Source organism: Delphinapterus leucas, chromosome 4 (assembly GCF_059928025.1).
Source record: "Delphinapterus leucas isolate spDelLeu-1000000601 "Yukka" chromosome 4, BTC_Dleu_Yukka2, whole genome shotgun sequence".
Taxonomy (NCBI): domain Eukaryota; kingdom Metazoa; phylum Chordata; class Mammalia; order Artiodactyla; family Monodontidae; genus Delphinapterus; species Delphinapterus leucas.
Genome location: NC_143132.1, coordinates 98,687,673 through 98,710,234, shown reverse-complemented (window position 1 = coordinate 98,710,234; position 22,562 = coordinate 98,687,673). Strand labels below are relative to the sequence as shown.

At 36.4% G+C, this 22,562-nt stretch overlaps 1 protein-coding gene across 1 annotated transcript in view; it reads right to left on the bottom strand.

The window, feature by feature from the left end:
- The window catches only part of ZBBX (zinc finger B-box domain containing), a 104,520-nt gene that overhangs the window by 26,257 nt on the left and 55,701 nt on the right, over positions 1 to 22,562 (bottom strand). The window contains exons 8-12 of the mRNA XM_022573043.2: positions 19,671 to 19,842; positions 12,037 to 12,157; positions 2,801 to 2,910; positions 2,320 to 2,420; positions 1,038 to 1,117 (exon numbers count right to left, since the gene is read on the bottom strand). Of these exons, the coding sequence (XP_022428751.2) occupies positions 1,038 to 1,117; positions 2,320 to 2,420; positions 2,801 to 2,910; positions 12,037 to 12,157; positions 19,671 to 19,842 (584 nt within the window). The remainder of the gene's footprint in view (positions 1 to 1,037; positions 1,118 to 2,319; positions 2,421 to 2,800; positions 2,911 to 12,036; positions 12,158 to 19,670; positions 19,843 to 22,562) is intronic.

Sequence of the window (22,562 nt, the reverse complement as noted above, 5' to 3'; positions counted from 1 at the left end):
GATGCTTTATGACTCTTAGAAAAGACGCTCTATGGGCACCTCCAAACCCAAGATGCAAAACTATTGCCAAACTGTAATCAGTAACTTTCTCTGCCTTGTCTAACATGGAGGTCAAAGACTTGTGATAAGATATATAAAAGAATCAAGTTTGAGAGTAGAAATCCATTTCCTTAGGGATATAGTAGTGCATATAAACCTCTTATATACTGACCAGAAGGTTGTCTCCTGCCAAAAGCACATTTGCTGCTAAATATCTGGGTCTATGTGTCCAAACGTGGGGCTTTTCGGGTCTGAGGGCATCACTTAGGCCCACTGCTGCTCCAAAATGCTGACAGGGGCCTAAGGTGATCTGAACGTATAAACAAAGAATCAGTGTAGGGGCTACTTAATAGGAACTTCATTCTGCTGTTTACCCAACTTAATGCTTTGTAGTCAAAACATGTGAAATCCTAGCTAAAGTTTCAACAGCAAAGAGGACTTAGAATAATTTTTAGCATTACTAACAGATACAGCTAGATATTATTTTTCATTTGGAAATGACAAAATTCTAAAAAAAATTTACAAGCTGAATCATTATGATTCATTATTTAATTTATCACACAGTAAAATCTACCTAGGAAGTAATCTATAGTTTGGGGGATTTTCTTGTCTCTCAACTTATTAACGTACCTGTTTTTATTTAGGGTTCATAACAAACTGAAGAAAAATCCAAAGAGTATCTTTGGAGAAAGTAAGGAAGTTCATATGAAATATATGACCTGGGAGGCCATTTTAAATAATAACAATTCCTAAATACAGAAGCATCTATTAAATAATCCAGATATTAGGTAAGAGTATAAACATATCATTATAGATAATTTTCTAATTACTGAATGCTGATAAATATTAGCAATATTGTACCCAAATTTAAACATGGCTTAAATAAAATATATTCTAACATTAAAGTCACATTTTTTTAATGTTGTGAATTTCTCAAGAGATAGTTAATGTTTTACGAGTTTTTAATAAGTATCAAAAGTGAATTAGAAAGATCTTACCTTTGTTGACTGTCTGCATCTGCTAACTCAACTTTATAAGGCACGACATTTCCCGGTTCTTCAAATTCTGCTTCATCAGTCTTATTAAACGCATGTTGTATAATATTAGTATGTTCAACAAATTTATAATACATTAACCAGCTAATTTGTGCATAATATTTAGAGAATTTTTTTTCTCACAAAGAAATGTCATGAGCTCTCTGACTATATGCCATAGAGCATTAGTTCTAGGAGAACTAAACAAATTCAACAGATATTTGCTCAGGGCTTTTGCTGTGTCAGCACATTTATCACTACTATCACACCCAGAACCAAATATAACAACTTAGGTTTTATTTTGTAACTACTAAGTGCCAAAGGTTTTATTTTGTAACTACTAAGTGCCAAGTAGATCAGTGATTAAGATGTTTTTCATTCTCTGGCCAGCATGTCATACCATATGCATCAACAATTTAATGAAAAGCACACACAAATACACATGCATGTATGTATTTATTTGTTCAGAATCTTCTATTTATCCAGAGCAGAAATAAAAATGTTGCCAGGCATACACACACACACACACACACACACACACACAGCAGAAGCTATTAACCTCAAGACAAAAGTAGTACTTAAAAAGGTACTTCCTCATTGTAGTCCTTCTCTGTGACAACCATAGTAAGAGCAACATTGAGGACAGTGGGTATACTCAGCTACTAGAGGACTAGAAAGTCAGAAATGCACTGAGTTTATCACAACTTAACCCTTCAGCCTGGAGCTCTAGCTCTGACTGGCTCTAGCTCCAGCTTATTCTACCTGGTGTCTTCTAGAGGTTTGTATTCAATTTATTATTATACTAAATCCCTTAAATCTTAACACTATTTTTCCTTTAAATAGAAAATATTAAATGACATTCAACAAACTAAACTTATACAAATTTTATTAAATAAATATCATATAATGAGAATAGTCTTTGTTAAAAAGCCTGATAACACAGAGAACTAAATAAAACAAACACTAAACTACATTTCTACAAGTTAAAAGAGTGAAACGTCTTCTCATCTCCCGTACTATGACACAATACCAATTTAGCTCACAAATTTACTGTCTACATTAAAATAATAGTCTGTTGTATTCCTGTCAGCATATTTAAATTCAAATACTTGTAAATTTATAATACTTGTTATATACTTGTAAATTTATTTCAACAAGAAATCTTGTTGAAAATAACATGTAGTTGTAACTGTACGTTATGAATTTCCTGTTTGTTAAGTAATATGAGTGGTCATTGTGAACTTACATCATCCAGTTCGACTATTTTTAGAGATGGTTCAGGTCTCTCTATGTTTAATTCTTCTACTGGCAGAAAAAGAGCTGGGGGTTGTATTTTGATATCTTCAACTAGAAAATAAGATTAAAAATAATATCATCAAAGCATATACCTTACCTGATAATTCATCTTCAAATAACATAGGCAACAATAGAAGAAGAATGTTCTCCTGTGCATCCACACAAAGGAATAAATACTGTCAATTTTCCCAGTTCAAGTAAAATACACATTTACTTAACATTCGATTTTTAAATGAAACTATTTAAACTAAGGCAAAGTAAATCTAGAGAATGGCAAGGAGAGTGTGCATGATTTCGATCTGGAGATAAAGTGTACACAGTGCAGTTGAGAATGATACAGTAAAGAAAACGAAAGGCAGGTGCTGACTAATGCTCAGTGTATATAATTTGAAATAGTAAATTTGAAAATATCTAATTAAGGCTGAACTAACCATCGCTATCTTCATCATTTTCATTCTGAGAACACTGTGCCTCACTACCAGTTTTACACTGAGGTACAAAGGTGTCCACTAGCATGTTTTGAAGTTGCTCCTGTGGCGTTCTACAAAACAAGAAAGAAGCAATTAAGAGCCTAAAGTACATTATCTGAAATTTCTCCAGACAAGATATTGATTTATTTCACAAACAAGTGAGTCTACAAAATTAATAATGAAAACCATAGCCATACCTCTAATTCACAGAAGAAAAGTACAACTGTATAACATAATCTTAATCCACTAATTTTGTAAATCAAGTTACAAAATTTTTTTTACAAATTACAAAATATTTTTTTACAAATTACAAAATTTTTTTTTACAAATTACAAAATTTTTTTTACAAATTACAAAATTTTTTTTACAAATTACAAAATTTTTAAAATTTCATATCTTATTGTTTTTCCTTTAGGATGAAAATCAAAGTTATGACAGAATTCGGTATTTTTGCAAAAAAACACATGGAATCCATGAAACATATCACACTGTTTAAAAAGCTAATTTACAAATGTGTGTTGTATCTCACAGACTTGGCATTATGTTGATAAGATCTAAGAGAACTGAAGACATTTTTCTGAACTTCCACCAAGCCAGTCGCATAATAAAATAGGCTTCCACGATAAGAATGTGAGGTGTTCCGGCTGTAGCATCTATTATCTAATTAACAATGAGGTCTGGTGTGGCCTGTCTCACATACAAGGCAATGAAGCACAGGAATTCTTAGAGGCCTTGTGCATTTGGTTCCAAAGGATAGTCCCAAACAATGAGGAAGGGAGTCACTTTTTAACTGCCCTTAAACCGCACAGCTCTTCTAGATTATGCATGCTCATTGAGTCCCCATATAAAAGTCAGGGCCTTCTTAATAATATTAGCTGGTGACAATAATACAAAAAATGTACCAGGCTATGTTCTAAACAATTTGGGGTACTGAATCTTAACAGGAATATTAAATAGGTGCTAATATTATCTAAGTTTGATGAGAAAATTAAAGCACAAAGAAATAAACCAACTTGTTCAGTCATTCAGGTAGTAAATGCAGCAAAGACAATTTGAACTCAAGCAGTCTGCCTCCCTAAGCCCATGTTCTTAATCATTACTCTATATTGCCTCTCTCACAATTTGCAAAGGTACTAAAAATTTAATGATCTCCTGGCAAACTGTGACTATGTGCATTTCCCCAGTATATGTAATGTATATATCAGAACACTCCAAAATATTTATATATTATCCAGCTTTGAAGAGCATGTCATCTTACATCCAAAATTTAATTAAATGATGGAAAATATTAAAGAGTAAAGTTCAAAGACAAACTGGCATCTGGTCACCAGCCTCTTTCCAGTTTGACATAGATATACTGTACTAAAAATTCAATCACTGATACACATAAATGTACTAATATCCAGATACTCCTTCATGAAGTGAAAACTTACCTAATTTTAGGAGGAAAGCCCTGAACCAAAGACTTAGAGAGTCTAGTTAATAGAGCACTGGAGCTGAAGGGGTCCCTTAGATTATTTATTCTAAACTCAATGTTTTTCAGGTGATAAAATTTGGACCAAGAGAATTAAAGTGATTTGCCCATGAACAAACAACTAGTTAGTCAATAAATTAACTCTACATTCTGGATTGGGACCCTAACACAATTGCTTTGTCAAAAGATCATGCCACATAAATAAAAGATGACATATGCTTTAGAATAGGATTACTTCACCAGATTTTCCTTTTTTAAAATTTAAACAAATATGTATTGAGCATTGACCAATTCATTTGGGGAAACCAAATTGACCAAATCATTCTTGTGATGAATGGTTCTAACACTGTGAATCAGTGTTAGGCTGTTTGCATCAGAATCACCAGAGAAGATCTTTTTGAATGCAGAGTCTCATACCCATCCTTAAAAACACTGATTTTTAGGTCTGTCTGGGGCCGGGAGGAGAAATCAGCATTCTAAAAACCTCCCCCCATGCTTCTGATGATCAGCTAGAACTGAGAAGTACATATAATAAAAAGAGTAGGGGAACTGGAGTAGAAATACCAGCTAATTTTTAATATCCACCCTTAAAATACTCTAAATCCAAATTGTATGATCTCTTTCATGAAACTTTCCTAGCATTTAAAAGATCCACTAGAAACAAAAAAGAAAATAAACCAGTGGGACTACATCAAACTAAAAAGCGTCTGCACAGCAAAGGGGACCATCAACAAAATGAAAAGACAGCCTACCAAATGAGAAGATATTTGCAAATCATATATTTAATAAGGAACTAATATCTAAGTAATATCTAAGATATATAAATCAACAACAAAAAAACCAAAGAACCCAATTAAAAATCGGCAGAGGATCTGAATAGACATTTTTCCAAAGAAGACATACAGATGGCCAACAGGCACATGAAAAGATGCTCAACATCACTAATCATCAGGGAAATGCAAATGAAAACCACAATGAGATACCACCTCACACCTGCTAGAATGGCCATCATCACAAAAGAATAGCAAATGTTGGAGAAGATACGGAGAAAAGGGAACTTTATACACTGTTGGTGGGAATGTAATTTGGTGTAGCCGCTATGGAAAACAGTATGGAGATTCCTCAAAAAATTAAGAATAGAACTACCATATGATCTAGCTTTTCCATTTCTAGGTATTTATCTGAAGAAAATGAAAATAATAATTTGAAAAGATATATGTACCCCTTTGCAGCTTTATTTACAGTAGCCAGGATATGGAAACAATCTAAGTGCCCAGCAACAGATGAATGGATAAAAACGTGGTTATACACACACACACACACACACACACACACACAAACACACACACACACACACACACACACACTATGGAATACTACTTAGCTATGAGCAAACATAAAATCTTGACATTTGTGACAACATAGATAGACCTTGATAGTATAAGTGAAAAATGTCAGAGAAAGACAAATGATTTCACTCATAAGTGAAATATTAAAAAATCAAAAATAAACAAACAAAACAAAACAAAAACAAACACATTAATACAGAGAACAGATTAGTGGTTACCAGAGGGGAAGGGGAGTAGAAGAGGGCAAAATGAGTAAAGGTGGTCAACTGCACAGTAACGAATGGAAACTAAACTTTTGGTCGTGAGCAGGTTGCAGTGTATACGTGAGCAGGTTGCAGTATGAAATATAATCTGCACACGTGAAACATATATATAATGTTATAAACCAATGTTATCTCAACTACAACAGAAAGAACCACTGGAGATATTAAGATTGCTATTAAGGTGTATCAGCACTTACGTACTGGCAGGTAATATACAAAAATCGTTACTATCCAAATCAGAAAAGTAATATAAAAACAAAATGCAATAGAACATATATTTATAAGCCTGTTAAGCCTTTTATAAAATATGAAAATTATAGGCAGAAATGAAGTCAGTCATTTAACAAAAGTGTTCTTCTTTTACTGTATAGGAAACTCAGTGTGAAGGGCCTTGAAAGGCAGCCACTAAAAAAGATAAGTGACCTTGGGATTACTTTTATGTACTAATTCCTAAGCTAGAAAGAGGCAATTGACAGATATACACTACTAAGTTTCACACCTGAAAGACTGTTATGGACATAATACTTTAAAAGAGATACAGACAACTTGGACAATAGTTACATAGGAATAACCAGAATAGTCTATGTACGAACTTAAAACCCTGCCACGTAAACCACAATGGGATATAACTACACACCTGTTAAAACAACCATCAAAAGAAAAAATAACCTGAGAATACCAGGCACTGGCAAGGATGTGGAGCAACTGGAACTCTCACACATTACAGAAAAAAATGCAAAACTATTCAGTCACTTCGGAAACAGTTTGGCAGTTTCTCATCAAGATAAACCTACATTTAGCATATAACTCAGCCATCCTGGTCCAGGTATTTACCCAGGGAATTAAAAACTTATATTCAAATAAAAACCTATATGCAACTGTTTATAATAGATTTAGTCATAATTGCCCCAAACTAGAAACCAGCAGGATGTTATTTAACAGATGAATGGATAAAATATATACCATGATTATGAAATACTACTCTACCATAAAAAGGAACAGACTTTGATTCACTCAAGAACATGGTTGAATCTTAAATGCATTTTGCTAAATGAAGGATGCAAAAAGTTACATATTTTATGATTTAATTTACATGACATTCAGAAAAAGGCAAATGTATAAGGATGGAAACAGACCAATAGTTGTCATGGGTTGAGGAAGAAGGGTTGACTAAAGAAAGAGGAAGCATGAGGGATTATGGGGTGATGGACCTGTATTCTTCAGTACTGTGGTGAACACATGGCTCTAGGCATTGGCAAAAGCCCACAGAACTGTACACAAGTTTATTCAAATTTTAAAAAGTACTCAGGATACGGGCATACCCCAAAGAATGGTAGAACCACTCTAAAGGAGATGGGAAAGTAATGAGTGCCATGGCCTAAGCAACTTTGGAAAACAAGATTTTGACTGGATACTGTAGAAAGCACTATACACAGTGTACTCTAATTGGTAAATTTGTTTCTCCCAGTGAAATTAGAGATTCTGAAACTACTTTACACATATATTAAGGGTGATAGATTAATAAATATATTATAGATACTGAGAGCCAGGATTCTCACTGCAGGTGAAAGAAACCACAAATAAGCAAAGGGAGAATGTAAATGAACCAGTTGATGTTGGCTTGGATGTATGAATATGAACTCATGTTTACTTTAATAGATATCCAGGTAGACAGGTACAGAAGTAAATTTAGTTGTGTGTGTATCCTGGGTTAGTATATATACATGTATCTCTTAGATGTTCTCTGAGAAAACCTAGGATCTGTGACTCCTGAGTAGCAAGGTGCACACCTAAGTTGAGATCTTGGTTTCTGAATAACAGTTTCCAGTAAAAGGAATCAGGTTTCCTTGGAAAAATGATTCCCGGGTTAGGACAGGAAAATGCATCTCAGGTGCTAGAAAAATAAAGAGATGTTCAACGCAAACCAACCAACAAACAAAAAATGGCAAGAACATATTGAAAGGAGCGAGAAGTCAACCTGAAGGAGTTCTCAATGATCAAAGCAGGAACTTGAGTCAAAAAATAAATGAAAATCGTATTGGCTATTAATCCCAAATAAAATAAATATCCATGAGTCCACATAAATAAACAATTGAATAAATAAACCAAAGTGGGAAAAGAGATATTCTTCCTTGAAGAATTCCAATTAATAAATGTAGAAGGAATAGAGGAAATAGAAAATCCCCACTAGAGCAGCAGAGTAATAACTGCTACAGGCAAAATCCACTGACAAATGCTAAAATTAGTAGATGAAAGTTTAAAGAAAAACAGAATTTTGCATCATCTCAAAGTATCTCCCCTAAAATATTTATTACTGTGATGTGATTAAGTCCCCCCCCACCCAATTCATATGTTGAAATTCTACCACTCAGTGTGATGGCATTAAGAGATGAGGCCTTTGGGAGGTGATTAAGTCATGAAGGCAGAGTCCCCACATGGGATTAGCACCTTTATAGAAGAGGCTCATGAGAGCCCTGCGAAGACACCATGAAAAGATTTCTCCTATGAACCAGGAAGCAGGCCATCACCAGACTCTGAATCTGCTGGTATCTTGATCTGGGACTTCCTAACTGCAGGAACACTAAGAAATAAATGTTTGTTTTTTATAAGCCACCCAGTCTATGGTATTCTGTTATAACATCCCAAATGGACAAAGACAGAAATGGGTACCAGAAGTGGGGTGCTGCTATAAAATTCCTTAAAATGTGAAAGCAGCTTTGGAGCTGGCTAATTACTAAAGGCTGGAAGAGGTCTGAAGTTCATGCTAGGAAAAGGCTACATTGCTGTTAATAGACCTTTAAAGACAATACTGGTAAGGGCTCAAAAAAAAGAGAGAGCTGTAGAAAAAGCATCAATAGTCTTAAAGAATACCGAAGTAATCCTGAATAGAACGTCAGTAGTAATATGGATGGTAAATGCCATTTTGACGAGGTATCAGATGGAAGTAAGGAACAATTTATCATACAGTGGAGGAAAGGCAATCCTTGCTAATAAAGTGGCAAAGAGCTTAGCTGAATTGCATTCATGTCCTAGTGTTTTATGGAAGGTAGAACTTGTGAGTAATGAAATTAGACATATGGCCGAGGCAATTTCTAAGCAAAGTGTTGAAGGAGAGGCCTGGTTTCTCATGACTGCTCATAACAAAATGCAAGGAAGAGAGAAATGAATTAAAGACAGAATTAATCAAAAGAGAAGCAAAACTTAAAGATTTGGAACATTCTCAGCCTACTTATATTTATATTGAAAAGTATGACACAACCTATACAGGAGAGAATAGGAAGTATATGCCCAAAGGATCATCTCACAGGGAGATCAGTCAGCCATCTAAACAGAAGATATGACCTATTATCCAAGACAATGGAAGAATGATCCCAAAGGCAATTCAGAAATCATCAGGGCTATCTCTCCCATCACAGAGAGCCCCGTTAGAGCAACAGCCCAGTAAATCCCTGGGGGCAAGGCTGCCCTTGTGACCCCAGACTAGACCAGCCACACAATTCAAACCCAGGGGAGTCACAGGCATGTCACCGAGCTCAGAGCCATCTTAGGAATGGGGCCACTCAAAGCCACAGGGCAGAGCCAACCAGAGCCTTGGGGGCCCAGCCCCTGCCAGGCAAAGCTCGGGGCAGAACTGCTGCCTCAGTGTGTCCAGAAGTGGGGCTTCTATCCCAGTGGGCCTGGACAGCAGAGGATACTCTCAAGATTTAAGGTCTAATAGCATTTGTCCCGTTAGGTTTCAGACTTGCTCAGGGCCTGTTACTTCTTTTTTATTTCCAATTTTTCCCTTTTAGAATGGGAATATCTATCCTATGCCTGTCCCACTTTTGTATTTTGGAAGCACAGAACGTGTCTGATTTCATACGTTCACAGAGAGCAATTTGTCTCAGAATGAATCAGACATTGAATCTCACCCATATCTGATTTAGATGATACTTAGATAAGACTTTAGAATTAAGACTTCAGAATTTTGAGTTGATGATAGAAAGAGTTAAGACTTTTGGAGCTATTGGGATAGAATGAACATATTTTGCATGCGAGCAGGACATAAACTGGTGGAGGGCAAGGAGCAGAAAGCTCTCTTCTGAATGTTTGTGTCCCCACAAAATTCGTATGTTGAAATTCTAACCTCCAAGGTGATGGTATTAGGTGGTGAGCCTTTGGGAGGTGATTAGGTCAAGAGGGTAGCACCCCCATGAATGGGATTAGTCTCTCCCCAAGAGAGACCTCTCACCCCTTCTGCCCTGTGAGGACACAGTGAGAAGACAGCCCTCTATGAACCACGAAGCTGGGTCTCTCCAGTCACCAAGTCTGCTGGCACCTTGATCTTGAACTTCCCACCCTTAAGAACTGTGAAAAATAAATGTGTGTTGTTTATAAGCCACCCAGTCTATGGTATTCTGACAGCTTGAAGAGACCACAATGTTAATTATGAAAGGAAAAGAGTGGTTTTGCAGCAGGGAACCTTGGTGAGTACCACATTAACCATGTGTTCAAGGTTAACATCCAGGTGACGAGATATACTGATAGTATGATCGGGTGATATCATGCACTGAGAAGGGTGCATCCTCTCTGTGGCATTCTTCCTCAAAATGCACAACCTCAATCTAATTATGAAAAAACACCAGATAGACCCACACTGAGTATATTCTATGAAATACCCAGCAAGTACTCATGTCCAGGTCATGAAGACAAGGGAAGACTGAGGAATTGCAATGGATAAGGAGATAGGACAAAACTGCAATGTGAGATCCTGAATTGAATCCTGAAACAGAATAAGGACGTTAGTGACAAAAACTGGTGAAATCCAAATAAAGTGTGTAGTTTAGTGATTTATATTGTACTAATGTTAATTTCTTGGTGTTGATACATGCACTATGATTATATAAGATGTTACCATTAGAAAAGCTGAATGAATGGCAAGTGGAAATTCTTCATGTTGTTTTGCAACTCTTGATTGCATGTCCTATTTCAAAATTAAAAAAAAAAATTAAAAGAAAAGAAATCTGCCCATGAAAAACAGCTGAAGGGGTGTGGGGGCAGATGGTAACCTGTCAAACAGAAGCTTCAAGGAAGTCATGAGGGCTGATTTTTAAAAATATGAAGGGATACCATGAAGAGGAGAGATTCAATTGGCTCAGTATTGGTTTAATTGGTAGAATTAGGACCAAGTTAGCAACTAGTCAGAAAAAATTGCAGCTCACTAGGAGATATCATAGGAGACAGAATGTTCCAAGGATGGAGTGGGTCATCTCGGGAGATGGTTTTGTATGACTGGAAGTGAATGAAGCAAGGGCTCGAAAACCACTCCTCAGGTACATTCTAGACAGGTTTTCTAACACCCTGCTCCTCAAAATGTGGTTCAGAGACTAGCATTACCCACGGCAGTATCACACGGGAGCTATCAGAAATTCAGAAATGCAAAATCTCAGGCTCCACCCATACCTACTGAAGAAGAATCTGTACTTTGCCATGGTCTCTAGCTGATTCATAGGCACAATGAAGTGTGAGTAGCACTGCTATAGGGGAAACTGAGACCATGGCCTTTAAAGGTACCTCCCAATGTGGTTCTTATATCATGGTAAAATTATGCATGACTCCAACATGTACTCAGTCATCAATTTGGTTTGATATTTAACTTTTAAACCACTTATGAAATGCTACACCTAATGATATAGCCTTTGAATAAAATATATTTGAATACTATTAATAAAACTATAAAATCAAAGGTCTGCTTAACTTAAAAGTAACTTTAAAAGTAACTTAAAAGTTTCTGAAGAGTACAGCTCAAAAATTACCTCTTCAAAGTAAGTTTTCATTTATCACATTATTTTTGCTATTATTTTTAAATTCTATACCATATTTGTGCCTTGTTTCCCACACACACATTTCCACTTCTCAAGGCAAACCCTAAATCAATCACACATTACATACATAAATAGAATTAAAATTCTTATCAGAACGGTAGAAGCTTCACAGGGATTTAATATTGCTTTAAAATTATTTATGCAAATGTGAAGTGCATAAATAACATTGCTACAAAAAAGCATGTCACACACGGATCGTAAATAGCTTTTACATTTCTTACTAATAATGCAAAAAATCAGAAAATACCTTCTGTGTTTTTTAAGCCATAATTTTTCCATGTAGGATAGACTGTCTTCTTTAAATTCAATCATAAGTGGTTCTGTCCAAATTCTCAGATTAGTTTGTACTTCACATTCTTCCAATGACTCTATAAAAATAAACATAATATGCATAATTAAGGTAACCTAGTCTACAAATTACCACATCTTCTCTCAAGATATAGAACTCACCATTTTTGAGGCAAATGTGCTTTGATATTTGTCTGTATAATCAATAGTTCTAGGCTTAAATGATGCAAAAGTGTTAAATATTGGTGATTTATTATATTACTGTATAGATAGTTTTCTTCAATAATTTCTTGAAATGAAAAAAATCTTATGATTCACAAGGTTTTTTAAAGCAACTAATTATTTTACACGATAAAGATAAATACAAATGGATTCATTATATATTCTATAAATGCACACACACATAAAGGTACGTGTTAGAGCCACTGACAATAATATTTACACATTATGGGAAACAGAAAATAAATAACTCAAAATGGCACCTGGAGGAGACAATTGTCCTCATGAATTTATATCTACATGGCAACTTACTTCCAGATGCTTAAGATGTTTCTGAAGTACTACTACATTAAAACCACCATTCAAAGATATTTAAAACTGATGGAGATTTCTGGGAAAGAAAGCAGCATAAATACAGAGTTACTAGTCTCTCCACCCTCCTAGATATTAGCCCTCTTTCCATAATGACCACAACAGGAGGAAAAATGTGGGAGAAGATAGAGAAGTAGTAAAGAGGGAAACAATTATTTTTTTATAGACTGAAACTAGAGAATAATCCCAAGCTCATACTGCAGCCTTTAATAAATAGCTTTTAGAAACAGCCAAATGCCAGCAATAGAAATAAACCAAAAGAATGTAAGTCATCCACTCCTATTCCTCCCAAAGTGTAGAGCAGTGCTGAAGAAAGCAACTGGAGGATGTTCTGGGAACCACCATCAGAATGCATGAACTGAAAGAGTAGGAGTCAAGGACAAGAGCAAGTCATAGAAAAAAGGAGAGCCCTCCACCGTGAGTCCTCCTTTTCATAAGAAAACAAAATATTTCCCGGCAGGGAAGCTGAAAGAGAAAAAAAATGAGGACTCACTTTTTTTTCTGTCCAGGTCATGGAGAAGAGTCTCTTGGCTTGAGAGATAACCCCCAAGTCTAGAAGGGTGATGAGGAGGAAGGAGATGAAGCAGCTGACCTGGGACTCACTCTTCTCCCATCACCAATGGCACATTCTCAGGAAATAAATATGGCAGGTAGCCTGGGTTAACTTGCTTGTGAATATGCTAATAACTAGACTTTCTGGCAAACAGATTAATATTTTCTAGAAAGAGAGACTTTAGCTACGTAATGCATTCAGCAGGATAAGCTTTGTTTCAAATTGCTTACATAAAGCAAATCTAGAACACATGGATTCATGAGTCATGTCTCCCTGAACAATGCCACACAAGCTATGGAACTGAGGTTCTGGTTTGCTCCCTTGTTTAATGGTTCTCTAGCTACCTTTTGTGTGAAGTTGTGTAAGACGTCCCATTGTTCATATTGAAGGGATGATGGGTGTTTTCCTTAATAGACAATGCTTTTAAAAGTCTTAAGGTAAATTTGCCCAAGGTATTTAAGGAACAGCCAGGAGGCCAGTGTGGCTGAAACAGAACAAGCCAGGGAGAGAGTAATAGGAAGTGAGATCACAGAGATAGGGACTTCAGATTACATTGAACCTTCTAGGCCATTGTAAGTATTTGCCTTTCACACTGAAGGAAATGAAATTACAGTTCACTAAAACGTAATCAAGTTAGAAATCAATAACAGAAATCACTAGAACACTTGAAAATTCAAAGCTAATGGCCAAGAAACACAGGAAAACATACTCAATGTCATTTGTAATGAGGTACACAAATGAAATATACAATTTCATCTCTATCAGACCAGCAAAAATTTTTAAAAACTGACAGTTAAAGTGTTGGTGATAATGGGAAGCAGCCAAACCATTTATATACTGCGGAGAGGAGTATAAACTAACACAAATACTCTGGTAAAAAAATTCAGGTTAACCTAGTATAGTGAAAGACACAGACACCCTATGACCCAGCTATTCTGCTCCCAGGAAGAGACACCTAGAAATGTGTACACATGTGTATTAGGAGACCTGTGCAAGAATATTCAAAACAGCAGTGTTTGCTGGGTAGGGTTAAGGGAATAAGTGATGTTGAAGCACTCAGAAACTAAAAATAATGGAAAGCTGTTACCAACCCTAGGCTTGAGAGGACAAAGTAGGAGAAATTTGTAAGAAGTCATTGAAAGCAAGGGCTGTGGATGAAAGGTCATCTAAGTGCTGCTCTGTAACATAAGTAGAAAATGCAATCACTGCAAAATCTCAGCATATCAAGGAGAGGAAAAGTAAGTACTTCTACCTCTTTCTTACCCCAAATGGGAATCAACCTAAACAAACATCAATATTTAAACAGGTAAACAGTGGTGTAGTCATATAAAGAAGACTTTTAAGCATAAGACTCTTAAGCAGGGAAAATGAATGAAATACAACTATGCACATCTTTATGGGTAAATCTCAGTAAATTATGTTGAATAAGTTAAACAGGTTGAAAAAGAGTACATATACTAGTTTTCCATTTACACAATGTTTAAATACATGCAAATTTAACAATATATTGTTTAGAGATACACACATGCAGTAAACTGCAAGGAAATCAAGGGAATGAAAAAATACAAATCCAGGCTAGTGATAATCACTTAGAGGGGAGGGAAGAGGAAGAGAACAGGTTCTTATTGTTTTGTTTTTCTCCATAAGGTATATAAATTTTATAAATGTTCTTTTCATCTGCTTAATATCTTAGGGAAAGGAAAATATTTACAGACACATACATATAATATACACGCACATAAACAATCACATTTATAATACTCTGAGGCAAAATAAAATCACATATTATATCAACTGAAGTCCTCATCTTAATGATTTCTCCATGGCAACCACACTGTTGACCTCATTTCTTTACTTAAAAACACTGTCCTCCATGGGTTTTTATGATAATACACTTTACCAACTTTCCTCCTATACCTATGCCACACTTTGTCTTGTTTGTAGCCTTGTCTTTCCAAGCCACTAAATGTAATTCCTCTCTAGCTTGTTGTGCTACAACCTTGCTCTCTGAGGTCCAGCCATGCACATCTACCTTCAGTTCCATTAACACGATATGCTCTCTTCATCATGGAGCCTTTGTACATTCTAATTTGTCTCCACTCTCCAACTCATTTTCTAGACTTCAACTTGAATCTTGGCTTCTTAGAAATCCCTTTTTAATTATCAGTCAGGGTTCTGACAGGAAAGAAAAAACTCAAAGGGGTAATTTGAAGAAGATCAAATGAAGGGACTAACTTATAATCATGTTAAGGTTAAGGGAACAAGTGATGTTGAAGCACTCAGAGACTAAAAATAGTGGAGAGCTGTTACCAACCCTAGGCTTGAGAGGACAAAGTAAGGCAAGTGTTGTAAGTAGTCATGGAAAGCAACGGCTGTGGATGAAAGGTCATCTGAGTGGAGCTAATGATATATGCAGACAAAGCAGTAACTGCAAAATCTCAGCACATAAAGGAGAGGGAGAGTGAATACCTCTACCTCTTTCTTCTCACCCTTCAATGTTCTGCTAGTGTCTCCAACTGGTCAAACCCAACCAGAAGCCAGAGAACAAGGGAGTTCACGTGATGCAGCCTCTAAAGATCACCCTCTAGGGGCACAGAGTAGGGCAGAAATGGGAAAGAACGGATCTGGAGAGACAGAGTCTACTTAGTTTGCATCTAAGCATCCATTTGTCTGTCTGTCTCTTCCTCTGAAAACAAAACAAAACAAAACTAAACTAACTCATGTCTGAAGCACAGGGAACACAAAGTTCTACCGCCACTATGTATCAGAGGGAGATTTCAATTTAGTGATACTCCCAACTAAATTTAAATGTTAGATACCAGTAGTATGTGTCATATTAGGTATCAGGAAAAAGAGAGGAAAAAAAAGAAACAATTACTCAATATAAAACTTAGCTGCCATGGTTCTTCATTTTGTAGCTGGTTTTGAAGCCTACCTTGATTTGTTTACCATAGCTTCCTTCTCTCACCACCTATTCTGTTTACCTTACTGTCTGCCAACCCCTTTTACCTAGTAGAGTGACTAAAATCTTCATTCTCAAAAGATTCAAGTCCATAGAAGCCCTCTTTTCATTGGCTTGCCACATTTTTCCAATGAACATTATTACTGGACACAGAAAAATTAAGTATGCCACTGAATGGTTTGCAGATGAAGTCTATCTTTTCTTTATTGTATGATAACAATCTAATTGTTCCTTCATACTTGTGCTCAAACAACATGGTCAGTACAGTGACCCTTCCTGACTATTAACTCAGTGCTGATGAGCCCCAAATGGCAGTGGGTAGTCTCAGCTTCCTGTTTAATGGAAGTTTTGCCGGAGTTTCATGTAATATAGAGCCCCTTGTAGGAAAAGCACCCAAACTCACAAGATGTTGTTTCTCAGCTGGAACCCATACTGAACCTTTAGCAGGCCATTCCACAAAACTATCAAGCTAGCTGGATAGTGCTGCACATGGTAAGATGAGTGAATTCCATGAGTATGAGCCTATTCCTATACCTTTTTCATAATAAAATGAGTGTCTTGATCTAAGATACTCATTGTGTAAGACACCACAGTGACAAATAAAGCTTCTGCTGGCAGATACACTACAGGAAGAGAAGGCAAATCCTTTTCTGAAATATGTAGCTTTTCCCATGAGGACAAATTACTGCCCTACCCATGATGGAAAGGGTCCAATATAATCATTCTGTAACAGATACTCCCTGTTCACAAAATCCACTTAGCATCATGCCATCAATCTAATGGGCGAACATTATCTTTTGTGCAATAGCAAGACAATCAAGGTTCTTTGGGACTATATAATGCTAGAAAGCTGGAGAGCTAATGTAGGTCTGAAGCAAGACTGTGAAGGTATACTGTAACCCATATGATATCAAACCATCTCTGGCTATATTTATTAATAGAAATAGAAAAGAATACATCTGATATGTCAAGGAGCAGTAAACTATAGCCCTTGGGCCAAATCTGGCCCACTGCTTTTGTATGGCTTTCAAGCTAAGAATGGTTTCTACATATTTTAATGGCTGAAAAAACATCAAAAGAAGGATAATATATTGTGACATGTGAAAATTATGTAAAATTCAAATTTGTATCCATAAACAAGGTTTTATTAGAAAATAGTCACACTCGTTTGTTTATATATTGTCTTTCATGATACAGTGGCAAAGTTGTATGGCCCTTCTGAATGGCCCTCAAAGCTTAAAATATTTACTATCTGTCACCTTACAGAAAAATCAACCCCTAGGCTAGGTCAATAGCTGTCTCCCTCCTCCAACCATGGAGAATGTGTTGGTTTTCTCCAGCAAAGACACTACATCCAGAAAAGCAACTGTGACCTGTATCATCGTCATCGGATCAAGTTTAATCTGTAGTCATTTTCCAAGATCATTGGCTTTTGTACCAAATAAGTAAGTTAAATGGAAATATAATAAAAAGCAGTATTCCTGCATCTTTCAGGTCTTTGATGCTGGCATTAATCTTTGCAATACCCAGGTATTGCTTCTGGCATGGTATTTTATTAGCATGGACATTGGCAAGGGAGGGAGACAGTTCTAGGGTCTTCTACTTACGTACTACCATAACATCCTTCATGCCACAGGTCAGACCATCAACATAGGCATTATTCCTGTTACTAAGTATATCCGTTCACAAGAATCAAGACTGGAAAAATAACCACATAATGGTCCCACAGTCCCAATGCACTGTGAGACAGAATAAAGACAAGATTCTATCTATCATTCCACTTCCATAAATCTCTAAGACTGACTGGTGGATTATGGTGGCACTTAGGGTCTCCAGGGTGTCTAACTGTCAGTTCAGACCCAGAATCTAATAACCCCTCTGAAGGTCTGGGCATTGCCTTTCCTCAGTGCATGTTTATCCTGGTAAATAGCCATAAATTCTGTAGTGAAAGCTTAGAGGAAGATTCATAGTGTACCCTGTGACCACACTACAAAATCCTGCAAAAGGACCCAGCCTCTACCTCAAGGGGCTTCAGATTTGTGGTGTGGCTTAGGGCTGAGAACTTTATAATAAACTCTGAATTCCCAATATGGTAGCTCAAGTTGGGTCTCTGTGCATCAGGATGGAAATTTTCTACTCAGATAGGAAAAACAGGAGTCTATACAAACTTTTTCATTCTTATGTACTCCAATTAGTACCACAGATCTCTGTGAACTGAAACAATCTAATTACTAGTCTTCCTTGCCCCTTATTTTGGTAATTTTTCCACTATAACTTTGATAATTATATGCCAACATCTGGCCTCTACTATTCCAGGTTTCCATGATTCCTTTGAAATCAGGCAGTTCAATTCCATTTAAGCATCTTTATCCACAATCTTCAGCCTATAGAGGAAAGCTACAACATATCAGTTCTTCCATATTTCTATAGAAGACTTAATCCTTTTCAGAGGAAAAAATACATTAAAATGTGAAAGCACAAATAAAAGAGCACATAAAATAACATAGTCAATGAGAGTTATGTTGATGTACATGCTAAAACAGGGTATACAAATAAAGTCTCGGAAGTATTAACAAAATTGATGTATCATGAACAAATGTAGGAAAAATATTTGAAAGAGAGAATATTATTTAGTAAAAAATCATATTTTAATTGGGAATAAGGTGTGTGATATCTTGACATTAGGAATTATACTATGTTACAAAAGAGGACTAATCAGGAGAGGTCCTTCACTGGGAAAAAAATGAAATAAAAATCATAAAATTGAATGCTGTCAACTAAGTTACATGATTTAAGTTTATTATCTAATATTTTATTTTTAATGAAAAGCAATTGGAAGCCTCAACAAGATTCTGAGTAATAAAATTAATAAATGAATACTTCTAAAGGTATGATTTCCCTCAAAAGGTACTGGGAAACAAAGAAAAGACACTGTACGCTTCGGTCATCCAGATCTTCAATGTCTAGAATATGGGTGTGAAAATTACCAAGGAAAAATAAAAACAAATATTTCTTCAAAAAGAAAGAAAAACAAAAGACAAATTAATTATCCCCCTGAACTTCACAGCAGTCCCTGAAATATATTTCTCAAGACACATACAAGAAAATTCTCTATTCCTCTCATCTCATAGATCGTCCTGTTTTATGGGTTGTAATTACAGTTCAATAAAGGAATAGTTGTTCTGACAAAACTTTCTGCTAGAAGAGGAGCTGAGAGAATCTAATTCTCTATTCATGTGACAGCTTGAATTTACGTAGGAAACAAAGGCAAATATATCCCCAATGCCCAATTCAGGGGGTCATAAATATTAAACCACTAAACCAATGGTCATAGAGTGACTACTCCTTTGAAGAGTTATATCAAACTACTATCCCAATGTTTCAGTGTTTCTGAACACTGCATTTATATTCATGGAGAATGGAGATAAAATAAATTCAGCTTTATTTTAAAGCATTCATTTTATTTTAAAAAAAAAAAAAGCGGTACCTGGTTTTGCTGCATGTAACTTCTGTTTCTCATTGTCATCATGATGCCCAGTTCTCCATTGCTTTAGAACTTCTTGAAAGGATTGGGCAGGAGCTTGTTCAACAAATGGCCCTTCACACAAGAGCCTATCTCCTGTATTTGCACATTCTTCTTTTGTTGTTGAAAGTTCTACCTAAAACAATTAATAGTGTATCTAAGTATGCTTTACTAAATGTTTTGTATCTTACAATACAGGTAGCACTAATTACTGAGAATTGTGAATCACACATTATTTTTAAACTTAGAATAGAATGTTTTTAAGTTGTACTTATTTATGTGCTTTACTGATTTCTTTAAAACTATAGACAGTTTTAAACGGTCTCTTCAGTAAGTGCTAAAACTAGAGCCTACAGGACTGAGGGTTTATCATTAAGTTATCCACCAGTGTTTTCCCTGGAAAGCAGTGATAAACTTGTATCTAATCCTACTTCTCCAGTCGCCTGTTCCCTGCAACCTCCCCACAGCAGAAAGAACAGTTTCTTAACATGTAAATCTGATGTCACTTCTCTGCTCCAAACCCTCCAATGACTCCCTGTGAAACCCTCAGTTCCTACTAGGACTTACAAGGCTGTACACAACCTTGCACGCCCCTCCCACTTCCTTTAATTCTCCCCTTCATTCACTCTGCTCCAGCTAAACTTATCTTCTTTCAGTTCTAGGAACTCATCAAGCATATTCCACTCGAGGGCCTTGCGCTAGCTATATCCAACGTCTGGGATGGTCCCTCTTCATATCTTCACACAGCCATTCCACTCATTTAACTCGGTCTTGGCTCAAACGTCACATACTCAGAGAATAGGTGATGACGCTACTGATGACCCTAAAGACAAAGCCCCTTTCTCCCCAACTTTCCAATCTCTTATCTGCTTTATTTTTCTCTCAATAACTTATCTCCATGGGAATTTACTCTACATGTTTGTTTATTGCTGGTCTCTCCCCATTAGAATGTTAATAGGATCAGGAATGTTGTCTGTTTCCTCAGTGCCAAGAGTAGTGCCTGGCACAAAGTAGGTGCTCATTAAAAGTTAGCTGAATGAATGGACAAATTAATGAATGCAGATGAAACACTGCCTGCTTCTCAATGTAATGATGGGGGGAAAGGATGAATTCCATACAAAATATAGATCCACTGTGAACACACAGAAGAAAATAAAGGTAGGATTTGGCAGTTATCCAGTGAATCAGAGAAAACAGCCAAATTAGGAAACTAAAGCAAAATAAGTTCCGCGCCAATGCTGAATTATCAAATGTGGATTACCTACACTGATGAAATTGCTAAATCTCCATGTGTATCTTCTAGATACAACAGTAGAATCCTCTGTGTTCAGCCCTTAATTGCAAAAAACCAGGCAGATTGTCAGAGGACAACTGAGAGAAAATCGTTAAATATATGCATATATAAAATTCAGTATAAACAAAAAGCATCTGGAACCTACAGACACTATGCTAGTCGTTGACACAGAAACACAGAAATAGAAATAGAAGCAAAGAGCAGGAATTTAACTCAGATAAACGAGAATCCTATGGACAAAAAAGTGGCAGGGGCAGTATTCCGGAGTGAGAGAATGGTATATATGTTAAGGCATTGAGTTAAAGAACACAGTGGCATGGAACTGTATGCAGTTGTGTTGCTATAGCAAAAAGTGGGATATGAGAAAATATAAAGGGTGGAAAGACAAGTAGGGGCAGATTGTAAAGGATCCTGCCTGCCATCCAGAGAAAATTACACTTAAACATATTGGAAATGCAAACCTACTGAAGAGCCCCACCCAGTAGCTACTGAAGAGTCCCACACAGTAGTGTGGGAGAGAAAGAAACTGGAGAACAGTGAGTTTGGATGCAAGGAAACCAATTAAAATTTACATCCATTTCTCAATATCTATCAACATTACAAATGCATAACCCTCTTCACCTAAGAATTTTAGGATTTTATCTTATGGATATACTCATATATATGCAAAACAATATTTTTCAAAATTATTTTTATACTATAGTTTACACTGGCAAAAGACAAAACAGTATAAATGCTGATCAGAGAAAACATAGTTTAAAAGTTATTTTACATCCAATACATGGAGTATTTTACAACCACTATATAGAATGAGAAGGCTGTGGAATACACTTATATGGATAGCAAAACTACTGTTTAGTGTAAAAAGCATGTTTGCAGAGCAGTATGCAACATACTAATATTTGTGTTAAGAAATACATACATACAAAAGTAGAATAATTATTAACTTCTAGAAGGGGAGAAAAGAAAATGCACTTTTCACTTTATAGACTTTTTGCACTTTAAGCAAAAGCTAATTTCAGTATTTGGAATAACAATAAGAATAGAAGTGACCAAATATTCAAGAGTTTTCAGACGGTTTTAAGATGAGATGTGGTAACTGATTGGATATGCAAAGGAGAAAAGAGAAATGACTATAGAAAATAAATGTTCCTGGGCTTCCCTGGTGGCGCAGTGGTTGAGAGTCCGCCTGCCGATGCAGGGGACACGGGTTCGTGCCCCGGTCCGGGAAGATCCCACATGCCGCGGAGCGGCTGGGCCCGTGAGCCATGGCCGCTGGGCCTGCGCATCCGGAGCCTGTGCTCCGCAACGGGAGAGGCCACAACAGTGAGAGGCCCGCGTACCGCAAAAAAAAAAAAAAAAAAGAAAGAAAGAAAAGAAATGTTCCTGCTGGCTTGGAAAGCTAGAAGAGAGGCTGCCACCAACTGTAACATCCATAGGTTTTGGAGAAGACATGATGAATTTCGTTTGGAAATACCGAGTCTTAGAAGTATGTGGGAAGGTATTTACTGGTGCTCAGTAAGCAATATGTGAATGCGTGTGTATATGTATGCTGCACTCAT